Source organism: Sparus aurata, chromosome 3 (assembly GCF_900880675.1).
Source record: "Sparus aurata chromosome 3, fSpaAur1.1, whole genome shotgun sequence".
NCBI lineage: Eukaryota > Metazoa > Chordata > Actinopteri > Spariformes > Sparidae > Sparus > Sparus aurata.
The window spans coordinates 16,487,759-16,514,528 of NC_044189.1; the positions used below are offsets into that span (position 1 = coordinate 16,487,759).

Genomic DNA, 26,770 nt, shown 5'->3' on the forward strand with positions numbered 1-26,770 from the left:
TTCCCTCTCCCCTGGCTCGTCTGTTTTTGCTTACCATTCGTCTGTCCTTGCTGTCCAAGCCGCAAATCGTTGGCAGTGAGTTGTCTTCACTGGTCAGTATCTCTTGGCTCATAAACGTCTCATAACATCACGTCAGTCTCGAGTGTGTATCTGTGTGTTGGGGAGTGAAACACACGAGGAAGGATACACACTTTTAATCAGATCAAACAGCTCACATCTCTTACTGGAACTGACACAACACATACACACAGCCATGTTTCTCTCACCCCCCCTCTCTATCTATCTATACAGCATGCCGTTGCTGCCAAAGCCAATTGTAGCTCTGGATGTGTTTATCAAAGGTGTCTGTGCGTCTCAGGCGTTTAATTTTAACAAGACGTTCTCCACCGGAGGAGTGTCATATTTTAATTGGTCTGAAACAGAATAAAGGCAGCGAACAGAGCACTGCGGTGACAGGTATTAATTACCTTCTGCCTAATGGCTCCCAAACTCAGCACTCAGCCATATTGGTGCTCACACTATTCTTACTCCCCCACTCTTTCCTCTCGCCGCTTTTCTCTCCTCCTCACCATGTGTTTCACCGCAATAGGGCTGAATCGAGTGTTTTCTTTGGCTATGATGTTGATAATTACACAGAAATACTTGATTAAGGAAACATATTCTCTCATACAATGATTCCCAGCCAGGGTTACTTGCTTGTACCCCCAAGAGATACTTATGCATTTGCCAAGGGCGACAAGCAAAGATCTGTAGATCAACACATTTCAGAATAGACATTACGATTTAAACTTTCGTACAGCCACGTATTGAGTCAGCGGTTGCTATCTGAACACAAGGTGTTGGGATTGAGTGTGCATGACAACTATCCAACAAGTAAGCTTAAGCAAACATAAGTTAAACAGAAAAACTAAAAATATGTCAAACTAATGCTTAAATGGTTCGAATTGCTAGCTAAAAACAACTTAAATATACAAAATAGTCTAAAAGTAGTAAATAATTGTTGAAATAGATAATGTTCCCTAAAAGTAATGGATACATAGTTGAAATAGTTATCTTAGCTAAGAGGAATAGATTGCTTAAAGTATGATTGAAATAGCCAGCTACTGATCTGTTCAATATTTATTCAAAAGAAATAGATAAGTAGTTGAAATGGTATGCTAAATGTAGGCTAATGTATTATTATTGGAATTGGACAAAAGGTTAAAATCGTTAAAGGCTCAAGATTTGGTCACCTTGAATTCATATGCTTTACAAATAGCGGCAGCATATCACAAGGGTAACTGCAAACCGTTGCTAACAGTGTTAAGTTTATACATCCATGAATTTAGCTTCTGTTAGCAAATTTAGCCGTGCAGCTAGCCAGGCTTCCAGGGGATTAAAGCCATTTCACTGCTTACACAGGAGCATTGGACGGCTGGGAGATAGAGGCTTCAGGCCCGGGGCTAGCCCAGTAGCATGTTAACTTAAATAAATTAAGACACAGACACCTTTGACATAATGTCACAACTGTTATTGCACATTCTGTTAATACATTTAGTTCATTTTTGCATGTTTTAAATTAGAATTCTTTGCATTTGACACCTTTAACTAAAACTAATGGATACAATACTAAAAAGTAGCCTATTGGATAAATGGTTGAAACAGTTTGCTACAAGTAATGAAAACATGGTTGACATAATTGGCTTAAAAGTAATTGATATACAGTCAGAATAGTCAGGTTAAAGTAATGGATGAAAGATTGAAATACAGTAATTGATAAATAGTAGTGGACAAAAGGTTGAGATAGCTTTAGGTTATGGATAAACAGTTGGAATAGTTGGCAAAAGGTAATGGATGAAAGGTAAGATAAGTAATAAGTGATAAATGTTGTGACATTACCCAACCTCAGTTGCTGTTGGAAAGAAAGTAAATAATGTGGCTATAATAGTAAGCTAAAGGTAATGGATAAATAGTTGACATAGCTTATAGTAGTGGACAAAAGGTTGAGATAGCTTAAGGTTATGGATAAACAGTTGGAATAGTTGGCTAAAGGTAATGGATCAATGGTTGAAACAGTCAGATTTGGCCTCCCCAAGTGTGGAAGCTGTGATGATGAATACAGTCAAACTTAAAAAATAAAAGATAAAACATCATTGGCATTTCATTTGTATGAAAGAACGTAGGAAACTGTATGAATTTTTATTAACTGACACTGTTAAATAGGCAGTCATGCGGTTGAAAATCAACCGAAATGAGCAAATTGGAAGCATGTAGGTGGTGTCTGTGAGAGGGTACTTGACTTTATCAGACAAAGCCGATCAAGTTACTTCAGTCAAAATAAAGCGCTTCTCAGATGTACCTGTGTGAAGTGATTTTATTGTGGTGTAATTGAAAGAAAAGAAGGAGAGCGAAAAAAAAGAGAGACTGCGATAATCCTTCGGTGCAGCCAAGTGTGCAGACGCGCTGGCTGTCATCCTGCTTTTTTCGCCTCCCTTTCATAAAGTGAGAGCGAAGAAGAAAATGTGAGAATCTTTACAAAAAAAAAAAAAGAATGACATCGTGATGAAAAAATCTTAATTTATGGTGTTAATTCGATCAGTCCAGCAGCTTTACCAGCTGCCATTATCGGTGCGTGTGCGTTGGCTGATAATTTTTTGCCTCAGCGGAACAGCTCTCTGGCCCTTGAATGTACGTTTTATGCTTCTTTTTCTCCCATAGAAGCGAGATGCCTGAAATAGCTCTGATTGACAGGTATAGAGACTCAGTTACTATAACAACTACCTCCTGGCTCTCATAAGCACTTCTCTCTCTCTTTCTCTCCGCCACCCCTCACCTCTCCTCTCCTCTCCTCTCCTCTTTTCTTTTACCAGCTCTCCTTTTTTACCCCCGTCTCCCTCTCACCCCCTCACTATGTGGTGCATGTGTGCGGGTGTAGAGGGAAGAGATTATGAAAAAAATAAATAAATAAATAAAAAAGAAAGAGGGAAAAAAAAACTCGACTGCAATATTCCTTCACACGGTAGATGTTTGTGTTGCGAGATGGAGAGAGAGAGAGAGAGAGAGAGAGGCCCTGGCGCTAGCTATTGGATCTAACCTGTGTGGGTGAGGGTAGGCGAGAGTGGGAAGATGAAACACGCTTATACAACACGGGCAAATAAGCCTTTTATATTCTTTTCGTGTTTCCTTTTTGGGTGCTCGTTCCTCTGTCGGGTTGAGCCTCTCCGCTTGTGTAATCAAGTCAGTCCGCCGCGCTGTGTTCCCGCTTACATACTTACGTACGTGCGTGCCTGCGCGCGCGGGTGTCTTTGCATGCGTGAGGCCACCCGATATGATGGGTGAATTTCAAGCACGATAGCATCTAGTGGGACTGACACTGGAGAGCACACAGCGGCGTTGGGAAAGTGTGGTGTGTGTGTGTGTGTGTGTGTGTGTGTTTGTGTTTGTGCTTGTGTGTGCGCGCTCTGGCGGGAAGAAGACGGACGTCATTGCTGCCACCTGCTGTAGTGGGACAAAGGCCATACACATACACGCGCGCTCGCAATATGCAGACAGCCAAGCGAGAGGTCAAAGCAATATCTTAACATAGCATTAATGATATGATTTACTTAACCTTCCTTACGCTCAGAGCTATCTCAGGCCCCTCCGTCCCCTCCTGTCAGGGTCCACCACTCCACTCCACTCCTCCACCCTCCACCACCCCTGTCCCTGCCTCTCCTTTCATCTCCCCGTCTCTGAGTCATCACACAGGGTGAGAGGTCTGAGGAAAACAAGCTGCCAGAGTTGGACATGCCATAACAATGCAGCACCTGTCAGAGTGCGTGTGTGTGTGTGTGTGTGTGTGTGTGTGTGTGTGTATGTGTACCTGCGTGAGTACATGTGCATGCAGCTGTCTCGGAGCGTCTGTCATTGGGAGGCAGGAGGGGAACATCTCCAAGCCTTACTGTTAATACAGAGACACACAGACCATCCAAATACGTGTGTGTGTGTGTGTGTGTGTGTGTGTGTGTGGGTGTGTGTGTGTGTGTGTGTGTGTGTGAGTACATGCGTGCTCTCACCACTGTGGCTTTTCTACAGAAGCTGCTCTACCGCTTTTTCTTTATTGATTGGTTGTCTCGCTTTGTGGCAGGAAATGAGATGGCGGGCCTCAACACCTGTGTGACCCTGAGCCGCAGAGAGCGCCTCTAATGATCTGAGCTCGGCTGCCTGGGTCTTGTGCCGCAAGTGGCTCCTCCAACTCGGCTCAGACCTGATCAATAGCACACCCATCAGAGTCTCCACAGCAGCTAAGACAGATACTCCTGTCTGTGTGTGTGTGTGTGTGTGTGTGTGTGTGCACTTCACATCTAATAATAAGAGCACCTGTAGTACTCCCGAAGTTAAAAAACTGAGCCGTGCATCAGGTTGCGCGCCTCAGTGCTCTAACATTGATCTACTTGACGCTGCATATTGACCGGTCGCACGACAGTAATCTGTGGCTTTTCTGATCTAAACTTGTGCTGATGCCGTCATCTCGGTGGCAATTTGAGGGCGTTTTCTGCACCGTTCACACAAACGACGGGCGATAATTCAGAATTAATTAGGCTACGATACACGGGGGAAATGCGCAGCCCATAATAAGAGATTTAAAACAGGATGGGATCTGGTATCCAAGTGCAGGGTATCCATAGAGACCGTTGCTATGGCGGAGAGAAATCTCACCTCATTAGGAACAAATATAAATAGCCTTGCGACTCAGCTTATGGTCATGATGCCCATGGCTGGGAGAACAGGCTCAGAGGCTCCCAGGTCAGTGATACAGGATGAGAGTCAGGATGCGGCGAAAGAGGGAGTGATAAATGGAGGAAATGATTAAGAGAATTAGAAGGAGGGAAGGGGTTTGGAAAGGAGGGAGGGAAAGGATTGAGTTCCTGAAGATGGGAGAAACAAGGGAGGAGGAGGAGGAGGAGGAGGAGGATGTGTGTGTGGGAAAGAAAGGGAGAGGAAGATAGATGAGAGAAAAATGGAGCCAGACACAAAGTTTATCACTGCTGACTGACGAGAATCTCTCAAATGTCAACGTGTTTGTTTTCATACTTGGACTAAAATTGTGCACAGGAGCTTCATGACCCCAGAGAGCAAGAATCCATTCAATAAATCAATGAAACACAAACGAGACAGAATCAGGCAACATCCGAGAAAAGAAAAGGTCAGATCACAACACAGAAGTGCAAAAGAGAGCGTGACTAAAGCGGCGCAATAAGATGGTGTGAATGACTTCAAATCAGGCTCCATCTCCAAGAACTGCCTTTTGCAGAACCGGCGTTTTCTTTTTCCCAGCGATGTACATAATGAGCAGGGAGAGGAGAGGAGAGGAGAGGGGAGGAGAGGCTGGAGTTGTGGGAGGAAAGATTGGAGAGAGGGGGGCTGCGAGAGAGGTTGACAGCCAAGTGGAGAGGAGACAGATGGGCGCAAAGAGAAAACTCGAGACATCCACCGCTGATTGCATCAACAGGTCTGAGCCCCTCCAGGTATGCTGCAGTGCACCACAGTATTACTACAGTATTGACTCATCCCATTGTTGACCGTCCGGAGGTCCTGTATGGACTTTGCATTCTTCTTCTTCTCGTTGCCTCTTTGCTTCCTCTGTTTTACTTTCTCTTTCTCTTCCCTTGCAGCCTGCTCGTGTGTGTGTGTGTGTGTGTGTGTGTCTGTGTGCAGCACTTACTTTGACATTTAGTCATCAACTCTTGCAGACAGCTGAAAAGTCTGGTTGGTGACATGAGACCAAAAAGGATGTGGGTCCTGGTTGCGTGCAATCGTATTACCCCTTACATCAGAAATCTTTTCATTTACAGTTAGTAGGCGTAATTATTGCATGGCACTGGAACGTAACAGCAACTTCCTCATCCCCCCGTACCCTCCGTAATTGCATTTCAACTGATGAAATGTTGCCCTTTAAAATGGGAGACTATATTAAATCTTATAACAAAATCAGTAAGAAATCCATTTGCATTGTGAATGCCCTCACATCAGTGGCTGCTATGCAGCCTTCACAAATTTCAGGCAAACCGGTGGGTCAATTAAAGGAGAGGAAGCAGAGAGACTCCCTCCTCTCGATGCAAATAAACCTTAAAAGCTTGTCGCGCCTTTCCGTTCTTCAAAGCTAAATGATTTTCTCTGCCTTTGTTGTGAACAGTGTGTTTTCAACTCGGGAACAAAGGTGTCTGCGACTGAAAGATGAAAACCGCGACAACTGATGAAGATGGTATAGAGTTCAGACGCACGTTTGTGTGGGCTGTCTAATTGAGGAGATTGTTTGATTCCTCTCCCTCTGCGTTTCCCTCTCTGAAGACCTGTCAAAGTCGCAATCAGCGCAAAACAACACAGCATAGAAGGATTGGAGGAGCAGGAGGGAAGAAGAGTGGAGATGGAAAGACGCGTTTAGGAAGAAAAGGAGGGAGTTTACGCCCACCGCCTAAAGAGATGAGAAGACAGGCAGAGGAGGGGAGAATGTGTGGAGGAAGCAGTGTGTGAGAGTGCCAGAGCTCATCAGCTTGTCAAACATCCGTTATAGACCAAAAACCCACACAGCCATCGCACTGCTGAGGCCTATCACTTAACAGGTGCACCTCCTGTACCTTCATACACATTTCCTTATACACTCTGATGCAGTATATACGTGTGTGCGTGTGTGTAGGTGGTCACATTTACGCACATCGACTTGAGCAGTGTCCACAAAGCACAAGCAAGTCTTGGATGATTTCCATGCAGTGCAGGGTGATCCACAGTGAGTCACTCTCATTGATCAGAAAATAAAACCGGTCTTCATACTGATGGTTCCTTCACCCCACTCCCGGGCTCCCAACTGTTTTAGCTCGGCGCTGGCACAATCCAAGTTGCGCACTCTCAGCCCTTCCCACGTTTGAACCCTTATTATTCCTCACTGCGTGCTCATAGTTTTGTAATTCTGACTGCTGACGCACTGCATCTAAATTCATCATCCACTCTCCCTCGGGGGTTACATCAGGGCTTTTGTTTTTTGTGTTTGTTTGTTTTTTTTTTTACGTCAGGTACCCCCCAGATATAGATACAGTTTAGTCCTCAGGACATTTTCACAGGAGCCCCGTCAAATGAGGTTAATTTTCTTTTTTTGCAACGTGAGTGGGAAATGAAGCAGCAAGTGAAACCTCTATTTAGTATAGTCAATCCTCATCAAAGCCTTTAACTGTACCAATAAAACCCTCTCAAGGCGTCCCTCCTATATCCTGTACACTACATTACCCTGTATTTTACTCCCTCTCTTCTCCCTGCGCTGGTTTCATGAACAATTTGAAGATACATTTGCAAAAATACTTGTTTATGATGCAAAACAGCTGTGACATCTGCTTGCATCCTACCAATGAGAACTGTGATGTCTGTGTTACTAATGTAAACCCTGTTGTGATGCAGAATTGTGACTCTGGGTAGATTGTACACTATTTTAAGATGTAACCTTTTCAGACGATCTGTTTAAAGGTTTCAGTTAATTCCTGTATGGGGACTAAGTAACTACTCAAACATTTTCACGGTAACCATTATAGTAAGATTTTATAGTGATTGCATTTTAAAATCCATTAAATGTGAAATAATTTGCACTACTTGAAGCCTTTTAGAGTATTACATTTTCTGAGATGAGCAGAATGCTTTATCATAGGGGTTAAAATGTTCTTTCATACATAATATATAACACAAGATACTTGATGTCAAAAGAATTTGATAAAAATAGAATCAACCTATAGTCAGTGCAGTACCAGTGCAAAGACAAAGCTGTTCAGCATCGAAGCAGAGCGCAAACAGTATTCAGCGGGCATATCAAATATATATAAGGATAAAGAAGAGTACAAAATGAACACAAAACAGTTGGAATGTGATATAACCCATACATAAATGTCATATATGACATACTTGAACCCATTTCGAGAGTGAACTTGCCCTAATGTTACCATACATCACATTAAATATGTACAGATATAGGTTTATTACATGTATAAAATAACCATAGTGAAATTTGTATATGTACATATGTTAAGATAATAGATACAATTCATTTTTCACATATATGTGCATAGTATATCTGCATATGAGCTGTATGCGTATAGCGATCAAGAAATGTCCAATGTGAACACTAAACATATGGGGTTGTGATATAAGCAGATGTGTAAAATATGACACATATAGCTCCATATCAAGAGTGATGTTGCCATTAATGTTACCTGGCAAAAAATCTGACTATTGCTTGCATACGTTGGATATATAGAGACATAGATAGAGATAGAGATATAGAGACATAAACATCCATGTTTGTATGTACCTGTCAATATGTTTATAATATAATAACAGGCTTCATGTATGGGATTTAAATATATGTACATTTATTACATTTGTACTGAAAGGTAGTGAAGTAGCTGTGATTAAGATTAAAAAACAATATACAAAATGTTCAATACAAATGCATGCAGCTATGATATGTCAGTAATGTGACAATAATATGGAGGGAAACCATTAATAGTGTACAGCAGAATGAGTCTTGTTGTGTTGTACGAAATACAAACAACAAGCAGGTGTTCACATGTACAATGTGAAAAAAGATGATAAGTACAGTTGAAAATAGTAAATGTATTCAAAAGAATTAAATACAAATACAATGATCATGTTCAAATGTTTGTTGAAATGTACAGCTTCTTAATTAGGACTACGGTTTCTATCTGTATACCTATATAATGTTAATAAGTTGAACAGTGTGCAGCATTTGAATCAGGAACCCCCCCCCCCCCCCCCCACTCAGCAGGTTTACCTCATTTGAATAGAGAAGCTGGAGTTCTGTTGCACAACATCACAAAGACTATTATTCTCAGCCTGAGCCATAGTTCACATGAAAAACAAAATCATAAAAATTATGTATTCTTAATTAGAATTAATGAAGCCTAAAAGAGCGGCTGCGCTGCTGCGTCTTGCTGAGGTTAAGAAGCAAAGGAGGAGGTCTATTTGTCTGTTTCTTGTCTGTGGCTGTCTAGTCACCCAGCCACATGCTCCATCATAGTTTAAATATTCATAGCCTGCCCGCTGAATATTCACGAGGCCCCGACATTAATATTTATGAGCTTCACTTGTTGAGGTGTCACTCGATCTCTTGTACGCACATGCACACACCGACATTTACACACACTGATGATCAAAGGGGATAGCCATGTCTACACGGGCACATTCACAAGCACTGGTGTAAGTTGCTGGAGCTGTGATGTCATGGTAAATAAAAAACTGTGGCCATCTGTTGGTTATCAAACAACATCTATAATTATTGAGTAGCTAAGTAGTAAAGGAGTAGTTTGACATGTTGGGAAATATTTTTCTTTCTTGCTGTGGATGTTAGCTTAGCAGAGACTGGAAACTGTTGGAAACTGCTATCCTGTCTCCAAAGATCCACCTGGAAGCACCTCTAAATCTCACTAATTAAACACGTTATATATATATATTCTTTAATCAGTACAAAAAAAAGTGTAAAAGCAAATATTCACTGTTTTACACCAATTATGTGCCAGACAGTGAGTGAAGATTCAAGAAAGTTACCGCTCCCAGCTAAGAAGAAATCAAACACATAACAAATTTACAGATTGTTGTTTTTACACTTTATTTACGGATTGTGTTAATTAGTGTTAGAGGTGCTGGTGTGTTCTTTTTTGACAGAATCAGGGTAGCTGTTTTCCCCTGCAGTGTTTTTAGTCTCCATGCTAAGCTAACCAACTGCTGATTCAAACTCATATTTAAAGGGCAACTCCACCAATTTTACACATTAATCTGTGTTTACAGGTCTTGTGAGAAGAGTAATATAAAGCCTTTGGTGGCTACAGAGGAGGCTGCATGAAATTTGATTAATGCCCACAGTGATGTCACTCTGTGGCTAAGTTGCATTGTGGGTAATGTAGCCATCGTATTTTGAAAGTAGAAGAATAGTGAAATAAAAAGGTGATATCTCTTGTTCTGCTGTATTGATTTTGATAATTTTTTAATTCATTTTTTACACTGCCCATGAGTCCAACAGTGTTATTTTTTAAACATGGTGCCTACATTTCCCTGCGATGCATGTTCACCACTGAGTGACCTCACTGGAGGCAATCATCAGATTACACATAGCTTACTCTGGAGCCACAAAAGCTTTATATTGCTTTTTTCATATATGAAGTAGTACTCCTCAAGTTCTGTAAACACACTTAAATGAGTCCAGTTGGTTGCGTTACCCTTTAACATACAAATATGGGATTGGTATCAATCTCCTCATCTAATCATGGCAAGACAGCGAATGAGCATATTTTCAAAATGTCAAAATATTTGCTTAGATAATATACTAAAAAGTGTTTTTTCAGTTGATTATGAACTCAAAACTGATTAACACACACACACACACACACACACACAGACTCAAAGTTCATACAGCAACACAACACAAATGGTGATGTGTCTGTAGATAAATATTTAATGTTTATTTGATTTATAATTCTATGACATTACTTCCTGTGTCTACCAGAGGTGATCATGAGTTTACCCTTCCTGAGAAGGAGGGCCATTCCAATCCCAGTTCCAGTAAGGTCTTTAGACAGACATCCATATACCTCAGCTCTGAGGATCTGGAACTGATGTAACAGTATAACACAGATACACACAGGCACACACACACACACACACACACACACACACACACATGGAGTCAGCTGTGCACTTTCTAATGAGGTGTGTTTATATAACAAGCCACAAACGTGGTGGTATTTCCGTGCACGCGCGACGGGAAACGAGCGCCACTGAGTCTCTGTCCTGTGTGCACACATGCCGACCATACTGCCAGAACCGCCAGACAGCAGGTGTGTGTGTGTTTCTGTCTTTGGCCACTTTACAGGACAAATCTGAGATTATGTGCACACCAGTTGTCTGTGGATGACTTGTTTAAAGGGCTAAAAAAAAAATCCCCCAATTTGATTTCACTCCATTTGTGTTGAGCACAGTGTAAAATTGTTCCTTGTAAGTCAATGAAGTGTCATTAAAACATGATAAGCCAGTGTGAATGTGAATGTGTGGGGAGAGAGCGAGCAGTGATGCACACACACAGCAATGTCTGCTGGCTCTTGCATGACGCACATCCTGAAGCCTGTGCTCAGTCATCTCTGTAGTTTGTGGTTGTAGCGTTGAGACTCTTTGGCGTTTGTTGCCCTTGAAGGTCATATGTGTATGTACAATATGTTGCCTGTTTTACATACAGTACATGCAGCATCATCTCAATAGCCACACAAAAGAATCCAAGTTAAATATCACATTACTTTATGCTCACTTTTGTAATGAAGTAGCACAAGAACTGAGAATGACAGATTTCTCATTAAGAACACCGGATTAAACAGAATTCTTGATGTCCAGGATTAATGCTGGGTGTTGACGGATGAAAGGCTGCCAAATCTTATCAACCTGTAAATGGCGGTCCTTTAACAAGAAATGCATGCTCTCAAGCAGTACAGTATTCTTTAATTCATTAAGACATAATTTGATCATGGTTACTTCCTTTTTTTGTACAGTACAAGAGAGGAATACTCTTAGTACTGATTAAGCATTGAGAGAGAATTTGTTGTAGTCTTCTCTTCAGTGGCGAAATCAATTCTGAGAATCCCAAAACTATTAAAACAGGGTCTGGTTCAATATAGATATTAACTACTTCAGAGAGTGTTTTAAAGAAGTTCAGACCAGTAATTTTCTATCTTGGGACAAAGGGTGAGGCTGTGAAGTAGGTTTGCCTCCCCCAGGCTACATTTATCACATATCGGAGATCTCGGGTTATATCTGTGTAATTTTGTCTTTGAATAATGGGTTCTGTGAATGACTTTGAACTGAATGAGACTAGAATTAATGGAATAAGAATGAACCTGCTCGGCTCGAGACTTCATACTCCCATCTTCTCCCAGGATCTGTGTTTGCTGTTCATTCATTTTGCACTTGAAACGTAGAAAACGTAGAAACTAGGCGCGGCTGAAAGGACCTGTTTATAGCGCAAGACGTGTCAGAAACAGAACACTGTGTGGGTGTGCATGTAAGTTTCAAATTTGCTGTAACCTTAAGTTGTATTCGTAGGAAGTCCATATTTCTGACTAAGCAAAAGAAGCTGGTTTCATGCAAATAAAGATTACTGATATTGACATATCACTGTCTTTCAACTGCGAGTACTCGTTAAACAAGATGATGGAAATGACAGACTTCCACTTAGTGGAGTAATTACCATACACATTAGCCGCCCGGAACAAAGCCTCATTTCTTAGCTAAAAGCATGTATTCTTATAATGATGTACAATGTTGGAGCTCAACTGCTCTTACTGCAACAGTATGAGTTGTTTAACTGCCGTGAAACAGTTTTCATATTAGTTGTAGCACGAGTAGTACAGACCAAAACAAGCTGCCAATCCTGAAACCGTAAAAGACCCCAAATCAAGGCTGGAATACCAAACAGGCATAACAACAACATCCCAGAAATCTCCAAGCTTATTGTGTATCAGCTGGTTTGTCCCAATTAAACTGACAATTCTGATGTAAATACTGATTGCACAAGTAGTGGCTCTAGAAAGATGACCCCATCCACATACAAATTGGTTCCCTATAAACCTCGCTTTTACAGTGCTGTTCGATTTTTCCTGCAAAAATGGAGGACAAATTACAGCATAAAGCTACTGTGCCATATCCCCAGTTAATGACGGAACAACTAGAGTAACTTTAAAAGAAAAGAATCACGCTGGAATAGGAGGCAAAGGAGGTGATGAGGGAGAGTGATGGAAACTGAGGTAAAACAAGAGTGAACAGACGGGCCTTCACTCAGTGCAGAATGTGGTGTTGTGTCAAAACTGTCCTTGCTGATATGTGTTTCCTCTTACCCGTGGGACTTGAGGTGGTTCAAAATGTTCATTCAGCTAGATCAGTAACAAATCCGGACTACTTATTGATCCAACCTGGTGTTTTACTCTGACTTTTCATAGCTCTGATATCAGGGTTTTTTTTGGTTAAACTGGGATGCTTACTGTTGTTTTTTGCTTTGGACAGTAGCCAGGCTGTTAGTGGTGGTCATGTTGCTAACGCGCCAAGTGTAATACAACAGGGAATTGCTTGGAATTTGAAAACTTTTCTGTATCCACTTTGAGTTCAGTGAGAATATGAAAAACACCGTGTCTACTTGCATAATAAGGTCATAATGGTAGGTCCCTCTTTATTTTTGTATTGAAGAGGGTCCCTGTGTCAAAATCAAATTTTTAGAACTATCCATTTCAGTCATTTTTTTCAGTTTATATGATCTATATGACTAAATCAATGTGTTCAATCAAGGCACCACTGAGTAAATCTTTTTTTAGATTTTTTTTTTTTTGGCACAGACACCTTTATTAAGCAGTAGACAGATAGAAAACATGGTAGAGAGAGGGGGATGTGACATGCAGAAAAGGACCTCCGGACGGAATTGAACCGGGGTCGGCTGCGTTTATGGCATGCACTCTAACCACTCGATCACCTGCGCGCCACCACTGAGTAAATCTAAGAAGGTACACATTGCATGTGAAGGAATGGTAGGTTAAAAGGGCGCCAACAGCTCATTTTTGCCCAAGGACTTCACGATGGCTCCGAATTGATCATATTTGCAAAGGAGCGATGCAATCAGGGCTTTAGCCATCACTGAATTTGGATGGACTGTATGACCTCAGTATTTTTAAAATGGACCTGGTTTATCATTCAACAAGGTGTCAGTGATGTAAAAAGATCTCTTATTACTTGGGACTGATGTGGTGAAACCAAAGATAGAAAACACTTCATGATTCATAGAGAGGCTTCTGTGAAAAGTGTGAACAGACATGGGGTAATTAATACCCCTGACTCCTGTCCAGCCTGCAACTGAGGTCTTCAGTGCTCATGTTTGGTTTTTTAAGGTCAATCTGATATTATGTAGACCAAAAATACCCACTTAAAGTACTTACAATTTACCTGTGCATTCCCTCTTTACACCTTACACTTCTGTGCCATTCAATTTTAGAGGGAACTATTGTACTTTTTGCCACACCACAGCTACAGTATCAGTCAATAAAATATGAAGCATTTTTATAGATTGAGTCATCCCAAAGTGTTAAACGCAGTTAAAATTAGATCCGCCATCTTCCACCAGTCATGGCCGGTGCAAACAGACATGGGGGTGAAGAGTATTCACATCTTCTGCCACTGAATTGACTTATAAAAGGAGACAGATATGTATTACCAATTCATCATGGTAAAATAATACTTTAGCAGGCTATACATGTATCTCCCACATCTTGTCTCAATTTGGTATTTTCAATTTTTAATCCAGTGTTGAAAGGTACAACGTAGTGCTATTGCAGTTTTTACATAACTGCCCAATCCATATGCCATATACAGATATGTACTGTATGTATCAGTGTTACATAATCATAAGACTTTGCTATATTTTTGACTCAGTCTTTTCTTGTATTTTTAAATATAACTTAGTTCCTCGCTGCCGTATTTTTTCAAAGCAAGGGGTGGGTGGTTATGGGAATTATTTCCTAGGAAAATCAAAATGGATTACAAGTAGGGCCTGTAATAAAAGTGATGTTTAATTACATAAAATTGACATCTAACCAAAGTTACTGACCCCCAGGATTGATGTTAGGTCTAACAGATGAGGGGCCAAAAGAGCAGGACCAACCTCTGCCAAATCTGTCGATCTAATATTTTCAAGGTGTGCAGTGTTTGTTCATTCATTATGTTATGAAGGGAGTGGCCAGGTCCTTTTAATTAAAATTAGTAAAAGCTAGAATACTCTAATGTGGGTTAAAGTCTAGCACTGAAAGTGCCCCATTCCCAAAATGTACTTTTTAGTGTCAAACTGGCAAATATAAGAAGGCTACTCAGAGATGGCCCCTGTGAGTGTATTATCAGGAGTGTGTAGTCAGCATTTTGCAGTTGCAGCTAGTCAAGGGTGTTCTAAATTTAACTAGCCTACTTAGAATGGGCTACTGTTCTGTAGTTTAGATGCAATATGTAAGAACTGGCCACCTGTCCAAGGTCACTACAAACAAATTAGCTAGGGGCAGTATATCAGCAGAGTAATCACTAATAACTGTCAAATGTAGCTGCTATTACCTATGATAGCCGTGCAGCTCGCAGTTAGAACTGCAAGTGTCCTAACTGGTATAGTTGGCTGCTTAGCATGCTAATGTCAGTAGACATCTTTCACAAAACATTAAACTTTTTGTTTCTTCCCAATCTGTTGATTATTTTAGTTCATTTTTGAATGTTTTAAGCCAAATATCTTACATATTGCACCTTGAATCTGTGCAGGTTATGTGTGTAAAATATTGTTAATGCTGTCAAATAAATGTTGTGGTGTACAGAGCCGTAGCGATAATGTGTTTTTTCAGCCTAACCCTGAAGTTAGCATCACCCTGGTTCCCTTGACAAAAAGCCTGTGGGATTTTTTAATTGGATTTTCGAATATTGCCAAAAAATAAACTCTTTGGCAAACACCAGTTTTATGATACTATCTTCACAGATGAATGCCACTTTTGTGTTTTTCGATGTGTAAATGAAATCGCTAGAAGTTAAAAGCTAATGTTAGGCCGTAAACGGACTATACTGTGGTCACTTGACTGAAACGTCACCCCCACTAAGTGTCTTACTAGATAATTACTACACATGTTTTCTGTTAAGTTGTAAAGTTGAAATTAATATAATTTGTAACGTAAGTCTGCTGTAAAGACAGACTAGTGAGTAGATGAGATCTGTGTTTACTGTGATGACCTTTAATGTCCCTGACAACTTCTGTGGGCTCTTTTAGCCACTTGTTAGCAACCGCCTTTTTCAAGACGCAAATGCTTTATAATTCAATTATAAATATAAATCAATGTGTTTAATATCTTAAGCCTGTGGTAACCACAGATCTTATTTCAGGTATTTACCCCCATTTGAAAAAGCTAATGGACTTTGAGAAGCGGGAACCTGGTGTGGGAAAATGCTAACTAATTTCTGGGTTTTAGGACTACTAACTAAACCGCTCTATATTAAAATGGAAATACTTGTCTAAAGTAAGCTACATACAAAGTGTTGAAGTAAGTTGTTCCAGTATTAAAGTAATAAAGTATATTTTAAGGGGTTAAAATGAGGTGGAGGACTGAGAGAGACAGACAGGAACGGAGCGAGAGACAGGGACGGAGACGGGGAGATGAGTGGGCCGTTGGTAGAGGGAGAGCTAGCTCTCGTGCATTCCTCGCGTGTGTGTGGGCGCGTGGCTCAGGGTTCATAGCTGTCGGCCCTCCTCCTCCTCATCATCCTCCTCCCCCCCACTCCTCCCTCCTCCTGCTCCGACAGAGACAGGCAAAAGGCGGAGGAGGAGCAACGGACCTCGCAGTCAACAGACGCGGGGTGTGCAGCAGTAGGTCGGTCGGTAGGCTACACCGGCAGAAGCCACGGAGGAGGAAGACATCACCTCACGGTAAGACAGCGGACGTTCTCACGCGGCGGCAGTTGAACATCGCCGCGGTCAGGTTAGCTTGATTAACGGTCGACATCGACGCTCCTTGCTGCCTTTTCTCGGTGTTTTGTCAAAGCTGTTCCCTCTTGCTGTTACTTTTGCGATTAAATCGCACCAGAGTATAAGTTGGGGCGATGACAGAACAAACACATTAAGCAGACATTTATTATTTAGCTGAAACTCCGCCGTGAAACCGGTTAAATTAGTGTCTCTAACAAGCTAACAGCGCCCCAGAGCGCAGCTATCAGTCGCATTCCCCTCGGGTTTAGCGACATCGCGGAATGAATGATAAGGGTCATTTAGAAGCTAACGTTAGTAAACGACATTTGTGTGTCTGTGTTTTTTTCTTTTCTTTTTCTTTAGTCTTTGAAGAAAATGAAGAAGTCCGCCAGCAATTTAACACGATTTTTAAAGCACCTTTTTGAACAGAATATATCTCTGACTATTTGAGTGTAGAAATGTGAGCCACTTAAAGTCACCTATTCCCCCGTGTTTATGTCAGACAAAAGTCCTTTCTGTTGGCAGCTATAATGCCGAGTTCATGTCAGAGCCCCTGCTGTGTATCCTTCGCCCACCGTCCTCCGCTCTCCACATGCAGCTGACAGCGCGGTGAAGTCCCGGAGCAGGAGGTCCACTCCCTGCCAGGGTGTAAAAATAGCCCGGTGTGTCAGCTTAGCCTGGATCACGGTAATGCGACACACGCATACATACACTCTCGGACACGGTTCCCGTCGGCTTTTTCTTCATCCGGCCATCCAAGGAGAGTCCCGAAAGTAGATCGCACATGCTCGATCATGCACCGTTACGTCTCCGTCCCGTTATATGGGTCAACAGGATGCCTTAAAGTTGTGCATGAAGAGAACACCTGTTTGTTTTAGCCCGCATACCGCATCCTCCGCCTAAACTTTAGATCGCACAGTCAAGATTAATTTCTCTCTGACCTATAAGGGGTTGCGGGGATTGATTTTGCGCGAAGTAGCCCTTTAACGCCAACACTTTGCCACTCTGCTGTGTTGCATGCATGCAGGTATTTTCCCCGGGTCGGGTTTGAGCTCAGCTGCAGAGCGACACAGCTGTCGCACCCACAAGTCACTTTGTCTACAAGTACTGTTGCTGCTGCTGTGGCTGCCCAGGTGCTGATGACTCAAAGGACGATGTAACCTAAATTTCACTTGTGCAGCCCACTTTCTGTTCTTGGCTTGTCTTAAAAGTGGAGGGTGAAATTATTCATGCGCCTGTTTGACGTGGATGTGCGGTGGCAAGGAGATAAAATAAAAGCTGGCCAGGAAAGAAATAATTCAGCTGTAAATGCAAGGTGCAGAGACACGGGATGCAATATATATATACACCAAAAGGAATGGCAAGTTAAAACTTAAAATACCCTATATACGATGGGAGAGAAACAGGAAAGCAGCCCAATTACAGACTCAGGGGCAAAGCCTGTGCAGATTATGGGTAAACAAAGCCTCTAAATTCTCAATTATTATTTTAAACCAGAGAGACCTGCGCTCACTGAATCATTTTTCTAATGAGCTCCGAGCTAAGGGAAAAACATGAAATCCCCTCTTAAATTGTACAGCAGCCTTGGAGACAAAACATAAACGGCTCTCTGTGACCACAGGCAGAGATGATTTTTTTTTTCTCTTTGTGGTTTTCAAGAGAAGGTGTGCAAATCTAAAAAAAATTAAAAAGATAAAAAGCAGAGCAGAACGTCTGTAGAGATGGCAAAATGTGCAGAGAGGGCAGGATAATACACCCAAACCTACAAGGTACAATAGCTCTGGCATTCAAATATAGATTTTTCAATGGTCTTAATTACAAACAGGATTGTACTGGTCTTTAGCACTTAACATAACTTAGTTTAGCTGTCAATGGCCATCTAAAGTCGCTTTTTGGATATTTTCTCACTGGCCTGCCCGTGAGCCCGGCAGCTTTTGGCTGGAGAAGAAAGGTGTCCTGGTGAGTAGGTGGCTCTGAGGCTGGAGGCTTCGGTGAGAGCAGCAGATGGATGATGATGTAGCGGGTACTGGCACTCCCTGCTTCCCGCCGCCATCCGTCACGCGCTAATGATCGTGTCACACCTTCTCCCCGGGCGGCCGGCCGCTTCTGCAGCGCTCAGCTCAAAAACTGGTAGCTGCGCTCAAATCCCCTCTTCACGGCCGTCGGCTGAAAAGCCCCGAGACAGACTGTGCTGCAAGCCCCTCGATCACTAATTCTTCACTTCTCCGCTGCCTGCCTTCACCCCTCTTCACCTTTAAAGTCTCTGCAGACTGTTTCCTCATCTCTCTTCATCCCGCTGCTTCCTTCGCCTACCATTCGTCTTGTTTTCTCTATAGTGCATCTGCCCCACGTCATTCATTTCCCTCTGTGTCACGTTCCCATCTTCTACTGCAGTTCCTCTTATTTTAAACACATTTTTTCTTTAATTGTAGTGATTTATGGTTCTCCTCCCACCTCCCCTCTGTGAAGTTTGAGGTCAGGGACAGTTGCATTGCAGCACACATGGAGCTGGTGTGTTTGGCTAAAGGACACCTCAGCAAGAATTCACCACCTGCACATTAGGGAGTCTCCCAGGGTATAATGTCCCATAGAGTATTTATGTGTCTCTTGACGGACAGTATATAGACCCCAACCAAGTGAAGACAGCTCTAATAAACTGGCTCTAATCAACTACAGATTATTTTCTGGATTGATCAATTTATGGTCATATATCAATAAGAAACATCTCTGGTTATCATATACAATGGTTTTAAATCTGTTATAATTATTATAATTATTTTTTACAATGATAGTCCCATTATGCAATATAAGACCGACACATCCAGAGATTTCCGATGCCTCTTTACCATGAAATAATATTTATTCTGGGTGTAACCACTGCTGTCATGTATAATGTTTCGTTGAGGCTGCATTGGAAATAAACACCACTTTGGTTGCAAATGGACTGACTGACAGAGGTCTTTTTAAAAAAAAATCTGCTGTTATCTCCAGTCAGGTGTTAAATAACCATGTTATGGGACTCTGCTTCTCCAAGCTCGTTATTCTGTCCCAGGTGTTACAGGAATAAGTGTCCCCTTGAGCTCTTTGTTGCAGTAGAATGTGTCCCCACTGAGTGCAGTTGGCCCTTTGGAAAAGATGGTGGAATGCCACTTCCTCTCATGTGTGTGTGTCTTTGGTCTCGGCAATATTCCCACCACCAGGATCAGAGACTGAGCTTGGCATTCTGGGAATATCGGTGTTGGCGGATTGCATGATACCCTCCACAGCTGCTGTTTCTAAGAAAAGCTCGAGGACATACACACCAAACGTGTGTTCACATGAGCTGCACACATGTAAATAGGAAATAGCACATCCAAGCACAGGCGTGTATGTTCCCATCACACATGCACACGTACAGTAATACACTTTAAGCAGCAGTTAACTGTCAAGTCGGAGGAGAGCATTTAGGAAGCCTAGACAGAGGTTAACACACACACACACGCTTAGCTACTTGATGTCATTTCCAGGAGCTATGCTTTTATGCTCTGGCAACTATTTGATATATGTGTGTGTGTATGTGTGTGTGTCTGTGTGTAGTGGCAGTGTTGTTTCTGTTGAACAATGACCACTAACATGTTTTTTCTCCTGTGTTTTTCAATCTCTTCAGGCTGTTTTCCATTGACCAGTAAAGAGCCAGCAGAGAGAGGAACAGCAGAGAAGGCAAGCACTGGCGGAGAGGATAATTGCGTTTCTAGCTGCCCTGTGGGAACATGGGATATATGACCTCATCATTCACCTGTGAGGCTCTCAAGTAAACAACTCCAGACAGGTAGGAACAGCAAACTGACACACACACACACATATACAAATGCAAGTGCACGCAAAGATAACTTTAAACAGCAATAAAACATTACTGGGGAAACACGTACACCACCAGAGCCCATGTTTTGTCTTGTTTAGAAGGATGACGGAAGCAGCTGTAGAGAGTGCAGATGTCCTCATAAAAACCTGTGATGTGACATCATGTGATGTCATCACCTGCTCCTCCCCTTCACCATGTCAGTCCCTGTGCATGCAGAAGGAGGACGAGGAGTGTCGCCATGATTGTAAGAAGCTGGAGCAGCAGGTGAGTGACACTAAATATTGCTACTGCTATGCATCACATTAATTATATATATATAGGGTGGGAAATTAACATTTTAACATGTGAACATCTACCAGCCACCAAATGTTCAAATTCACCAGCCGCTCTATAGTCAATCATTATTTTCTGTGCCACTTTCAAATTTAACTAGTATTTGGCTACATGCTGGTCCTAATTTCCCACTCTGAATATATGCGAATACAAATTATTCACCTGCCCCCACACACACACCGCCACCCCTCATGTGCTGACTGTATGACAAATTATGTCCTCTCTCGCAGAAACTGTGTAACCAGGTGCAACCAAAGAAAAAAGTTAAGGTAAGCTAAAATAATTCTGCCTCTCATTATTCATTCTTGCTGAAATATCGATTGTATTACGCTCTATGAATTGGTAATATTTGCTTGCTTGCGTCTGTATTTTCAGGCCAAAGGAAAGTTAGTGCGCAGCATGGCTGTCTGTGAGGAGTCCTCACCATTCGAAGAAACCCAGGTAAGACACACACCACACACACACACACACGCACACACACAAACAGACACGCAGGTCATTATCCATATCCTCCTCCTCATCATCATCATCATCACCCCTCTCAAATTACTCTTAATTTTCTTCCCTCTCAGGCATCTCCAGACACAAACATCTCATCTAGCTGCCATGACAACGAGAGAACTTCTTGTACGGAGGAAGGGCAGGAGAAGAGCCCAGAACCAAAGAAACATTCACTGTCCAAAGGTGTGTTTGTGTGTGATTAGTATCTCATAAAAGAGAGACGAGTGAAGGCAAATAAAATGTAATAAAACTGGATTCAGCACCACTATTTAGATGTAGTTCTCCTGGGGTGCTTAATATTGCAGTGTGCTTTCATTTTTATTGTCTTGTAATACATCCTGCCTGCCTGTCTCTGTCGGCTCTCAGAGTCCAGCCTGGAGTACACTGACTCTACCGGCATAGACCTGCACCAGTTTATCGTCGACACCCTCAACAGCAACCCCAGAGATCGCATGATGCTGCTTAAACTGGAGCAGGACATGATCGACTTCATCACCAGCAATAGGTGTGTGTGTGTGTGTGTGTGTGTGTGTGTGTATGTTAAGTCCTGTTAAAAGCCAAATATGGTTTTATGCTAATTTAATATTAGTTTTTAAGCTTGTTTATTATAATTCTGTCCATACAGCTTATTTAGTGTAGCTACTGATCAATAGATCGAGCCATTTATTTTAGCGTGGGTGTGTTCGAGCCCCTGGTGATGAAATTAGATTCAAGCCAACAAATACAACCAGTCTCAGTCTACTTTCTTCTTACTGCTTGTGTCTTATCTCTCTCCCTTGTCTCTCTTTCTCTTCTACCTTTTTTTCCTTCCATCCTGTCCTTCCTCGCTCTCTCAGTCCCTTTAAGAAGTTCCCTCATATGTCGTCCTACCACCGTATGCTGGTCCATCGGGTGGCGGCCTACTTTGGCATGGAGCACAATGTAGACCAGACAGGCAAGTCTGTCATCATCAACAGGACCAGCAGCACGCGCATGTAAGCATAATGCGTCTGTGTGTTTGTGCACGTAAATCGTTGTATTGTTCACGATTACTGGGAAGTAACCTACTTTTTACGTGTTTCTTAAGACCAGAGCAGCGTTTCCTGGACGAGGTACACAAGGACAAGACAGAAGAGATCCATAGGTGGAAAATTATTTTGAAAAGAGACAACAGCTCAGATGACCAGGTCTGTCTGTCCTCCTCCTATTTCTATAGCCACCCATCTCTGTGGAATTTCCTCTATAATTGACATTGATTGTATTCACTCAGCGTCTTGAACTGTTCTCTTTTCTCTCCCTTTCAGACCCGACTTCACCCATTACAGGAGAAGCAAAGCAAGTCAATGGAGGAGAGAGAGGAGGAGTATCAACGGGTGCGAGACCGAATCTTCAACCAAGAGGTGAGACAGATAGAGACAGAGAAAGAGGAAGACAGACAGGCAGATATAGGAGACTCACTCATTTCTCTGTACTTTCACAGCCATTCTGCACCCAAGAGGGCACCCATGCAGAAACCAGGTAACCTTGCCTGCAGTGTATTCTCTCCATGCGCCTTTTCAGCTTATTATATTTAGATGAGAACATTAATATATGTCTGTGTGCGTATGTGTGTGCAGGACTGTGGAGGAGTACAATCCGTATGCTGAGACCCAGAGGAGAAGGCAGCTCTTCAGGTAGAAATCTGTTGGCACAGACGCATAGTCATTTATCATCTTAATCTGGTCAGCCTGGCTGCAACAGAGCTGTTCAGAGTCTGCAGCTGAAACAGAAAGAAGACCTAGATTTGTTTCAGGGTTTGATTACCAGAGACTTGTCATTTTGATGGAAAATAACAATTTACTTTGGGGAAAGTCTTCATGGGTAAAGATTTAAGTCAGTGAATGTAGCATAAACCGATCAACCCTTCATTATTTGTGGCGCATGAGCAGGTGTTGAAGCCACGTTTGTCCCCCATTCACATAAATGGAATGCCTCTCATGCAGTAATAAGGTTGTAGGATAATTCTGGATGTGCCTCACAGGGGGAGCCGTGACAGCTCAGGCTCCAGCTGGACAGGCAGCAGCAGGCAGAGTAGCACCGACACTGACTGTCGCTACGGCAACGATCCCCCACCATGGAGCAGCATGGACTCCGATTCCTCATACCAGTGGACATGTCCAGCTACGAAACCCCACCAACCAGCAAACCACAGCTGGGATGGAACCTCTGGTGTGGCTTTTTAAAACCTCACGTCAGACTAACATTTAGTAACTTTTGAAGAGTTCCGTGTCACACGTTAAAGGTGTAAATTCAGTCACTGTCAGCTGTGACACTTCGCTCCTGTCTACCTGTGTGCGAGCAAACTTATTTGCAGATTTTATCAGCATGCCGCACTTGGGAAAATCACTGTTTATAAATTATGTAGCATCTAATTAACAAAAAGCAGTGGAAGTACTTCTGGTGTGAAAATGTAACTCACCGCACGAATCTTCACACCATAGCTGTAAATTTTCACACAACACCTCCAGTCATCTTCACATATTCAGGAATTTAAATACGTCAATGTAGAGCGGGGGTTAAGCATGTCGTCTTTTTATCACATTAAGATGTTGAAATTTGTTGTGTTCCGCTCTTGCCACTCTCTCTCTCAGGCTCCATCGCTCTCTACAGACTGCCATCCGCCTGTCCCCACCCCCCAACTCCTCCCGTTGTAGATGAGCCGGCTCCGAACTCTGCCTACATCATGGAGAATGGGATCCCACCAGGAAGCATACTAGTGAACCCACATACTGGTACAAAATACATACAAACACATACACAGCAAGACTGCACACACAACACACAAACACACATTTGTCTTAATCAACCTTTTGACCTCTCAGGGCAGCCTTTCTTGAACCCTGATGGTACCCCTGCTGTGTACAACCCTCCAGACAGTCAGCAGCCAATTAGGAGCCAGACTCAGCTTCAAGGCTCTCCCTCTCAGCAGCAGGTAGGACACACACAGCAGGAGGTGTTTGACACGTCTGATAGATACATACATACATACATATGTGTCTCTGTTTGTGTCTTTATCTCTGTCTCCATATGTGTGTGTCTCTCTCAGGTGGTTCAGTACTCATCTGTCTCTTACACAGCTCCACAGATGTTGCCTGTCGCTCCCTCACAGCCATACTCCACAGTATGTATCACTGTGCCGGTTGATAGCTACTATTCACACGTGTATTTAATGGTTTGCATGTGTGTTTTGGGGCGTCCATGTGCGCTCTGACCTCTTTTCCTCTTCACTGACAGATTGAAGAGCTCTCCTCACAGTTTGCTCATGTGAGCTGTCAGTCTGCAGTTGAAGCCCCGCCCCCCTACCCTCCCGGTCAGGGTTACATCTATGCAGCTCCTCCCCCTCCCCCTCCCCCTCCCAACCCCCCCAGCTACTGCCAGCCCTCACCTCAGGTACACACACACATTCAACTTTTATTTTCACGTCTCCTTTTTGATTTTGGCAATGTTTTAAGAAACAGTTGTTGAAATTCTGCATTGATTAGCTTAAATTCTGGCTGTACATTCAGCAATATAAGTGAATAAAAGCAAGAAAAAATAAAGTTTTTTTTTATATTATTTTCGTATAGGTGCCTGTTTATTACTATGGCCAGTACCCTACCTCAACTCAGCACCCATGCAGGCCTGTCTCACCCAGCCAGCACATGCACAGTCAAGCAGTGCAACCAACAGGTACTTCCCAGCTGTAGGTGTGTGTGTTTGTGGTGTGTAAGTGTGAGACAGACGCAGACTGTGGCAGTAGAGGAGGGGGCCGTTACACTGTCAGAGATGTAGTCTGAGGGTCTCACAGTGAACCGGTCTCTTTTCCTGCTGCTTCTGTTCAACGCAGTGACATAGAACAAGAAGACACAAATGTAGAGTCTGAGACAGCTGTTAACAGTGTGTACACACCTTCTAGGCATCAGTTAATGAAACTTTAATTAATGTATGTAATTACACAACAGGAGTGCATGAATGATGAAAGAATGTGACTATATTTCCCAAGTAGTGTGTTTTGTTGCATGTTATTTCATGATGGCAATAATGTCAATACTGAATTGAAAAATGTAAAGGTATCCAATTAAATCCACCAATTGCTGCTATATATTATTATAAAGCAAAATTAATATTAATGAAAAACTAGGTCTGCAGTTATTTTATCGAAATCACAATATGACCAAGTGCAATTAAAGAAATGCTGATGCTGCAGTTGATTATAGTAATAGTTTTTAAGTTGATTCTTTTTGAGTGAAAATGAAAATTGTGATGCAAAAACGATTATTCCCACTCATCGTCAATCATATCATAATTGAAATATCTGGCAAAAATAATTGCAATATTATTTTTTTTAATCATATCAACAAAACTGAAAACAGGAAAGTTTACACAGCCAGAAACAATTGAAGCTGTGTCCAGTAGTGAAACATTGACCACAATGACTATAAGGCTGTTAGCGTATCCACTCACCTGCATAACGTTTACAAAATGTAAGAACAAGCTACACAGTCAAGCCACTATTTGCGTAACTAAATTGATGAATGCATTTTTATTTATTATTTATCAACAAAGAATCCAAAGAATAAAGATGTATTAATTTATCAACCAACAAAGAATTTGTGTGTGGCTTTACATTGCTCCTCACAATTCTCTTATTGCATCTTGTTAAACAAATTGCTGTGATGATATATATTATTAATAATCTTGTATATGCGTGTGTGTTTTATAGCAGGTTACGCCCCTGCTGTGGGGTTGCAGCAGCAGTCTTCACACAACCAGGCTCAGGCTGTGCTGGGAACCTACTCACCAATAACCTCTCATCAGCGTAGCATGGTTCAGGTAAACACTGAGCACCCAAAGGTCTCGTTCTGCGTCAGACTCGAGCAACTCCGAGCCCCAAAAGAAGCGCTTAGCAGTTTAGAAAGTGCTTGTGGCGACAAATTCTTCTCTCTAACTTTACTTTTTTTTCTCTGTCTTTTCTCTGCAGGGAGGTGTTTCAGTGTCCTATCCCCAAAGTAAAGTTGTGACCGCGGTCGGTGGGGAGCCGGGTTACTGCTGCGTGGTTCCCCCACCCTCCCACCACGGCAGCTGCCTGCCTCCCAGCTGCGCCAACCTCAGCGCCCCTGCCTGGAGCGCACCGTACTGATGATGCCTCGACGGATGGAGTGATGATACTTAAGTTCCTGCGTGAACTCACAAATCGCACATACACACACACACACACACACACACTCAACACAAACACTGTTTTTCACACTCCCTCACCCACTTCACCTACACCCGCCTTCTTCCTGACGGTGCCCACAGGGTACTTTGTTCACACTCATAACTAGCATGTGCACTCACTCACTCACACACACACACACACACACAGCATACACCCACTCACATACATAAATGTACCACTGTACCAAAGCTTAATAGTATATATCAGAGCTGCTGTATTGAATGCATAATTTATATACACAAATGGAGTTTTATATATTGATATTAAATTATATATTGTGTTTTAAGGAAATGCACTGTGTGAATAGAATAAAGTGCTGTGACTGGATTGACGACGTCACATTTCTATATCA

At 42.3% G+C, this 26,770-nt stretch overlaps 1 protein-coding gene across 2 annotated transcripts; it reads left to right on the top strand.

Annotated features, from left to right (window-relative positions):
• Window positions 1–16,285: 16,285 nt before the first annotated feature.
• arpp21 (cAMP-regulated phosphoprotein, 21) lies at window positions 16,286–26,770 on the top strand. 2 transcript variants are annotated; one of them, XM_030411707.1, is made up of 20 exons: window positions 16,287–16,486; window positions 20,172–20,333; window positions 20,465–20,630; window positions 20,930–20,968; window positions 21,075–21,140; window positions 21,272–21,383; window positions 21,567–21,705; window positions 22,037–22,174; window positions 22,267–22,366; window positions 22,484–22,579; window positions 22,660–22,697; window positions 22,796–22,852; window positions 23,200–23,387; window positions 23,810–23,950; window positions 24,041–24,150; window positions 24,265–24,339; window positions 24,453–24,608; window positions 24,785–24,887; window positions 25,921–26,030; window positions 26,179–26,770. In XM_030411707.1, the coding sequence occupies exons 3-20, from the start codon at window positions 20,469–20,471 to the stop codon at window positions 26,335–26,337; spliced, it is 1,989 nt and encodes a 662-aa protein (XP_030267567.1). In that variant the 5' UTR covers window positions 16,287–16,486; window positions 20,172–20,333; window positions 20,465–20,468; the 3' UTR covers window positions 26,338–26,770. The 2 variants fall into 2 exon arrangements, with proteins under 2 accessions (XP_030267568.1, XP_030267567.1); XM_030411708.1 differs by lacking the exon at window positions 24,265–24,339 and having other exon boundaries at window positions 16,286–16,486.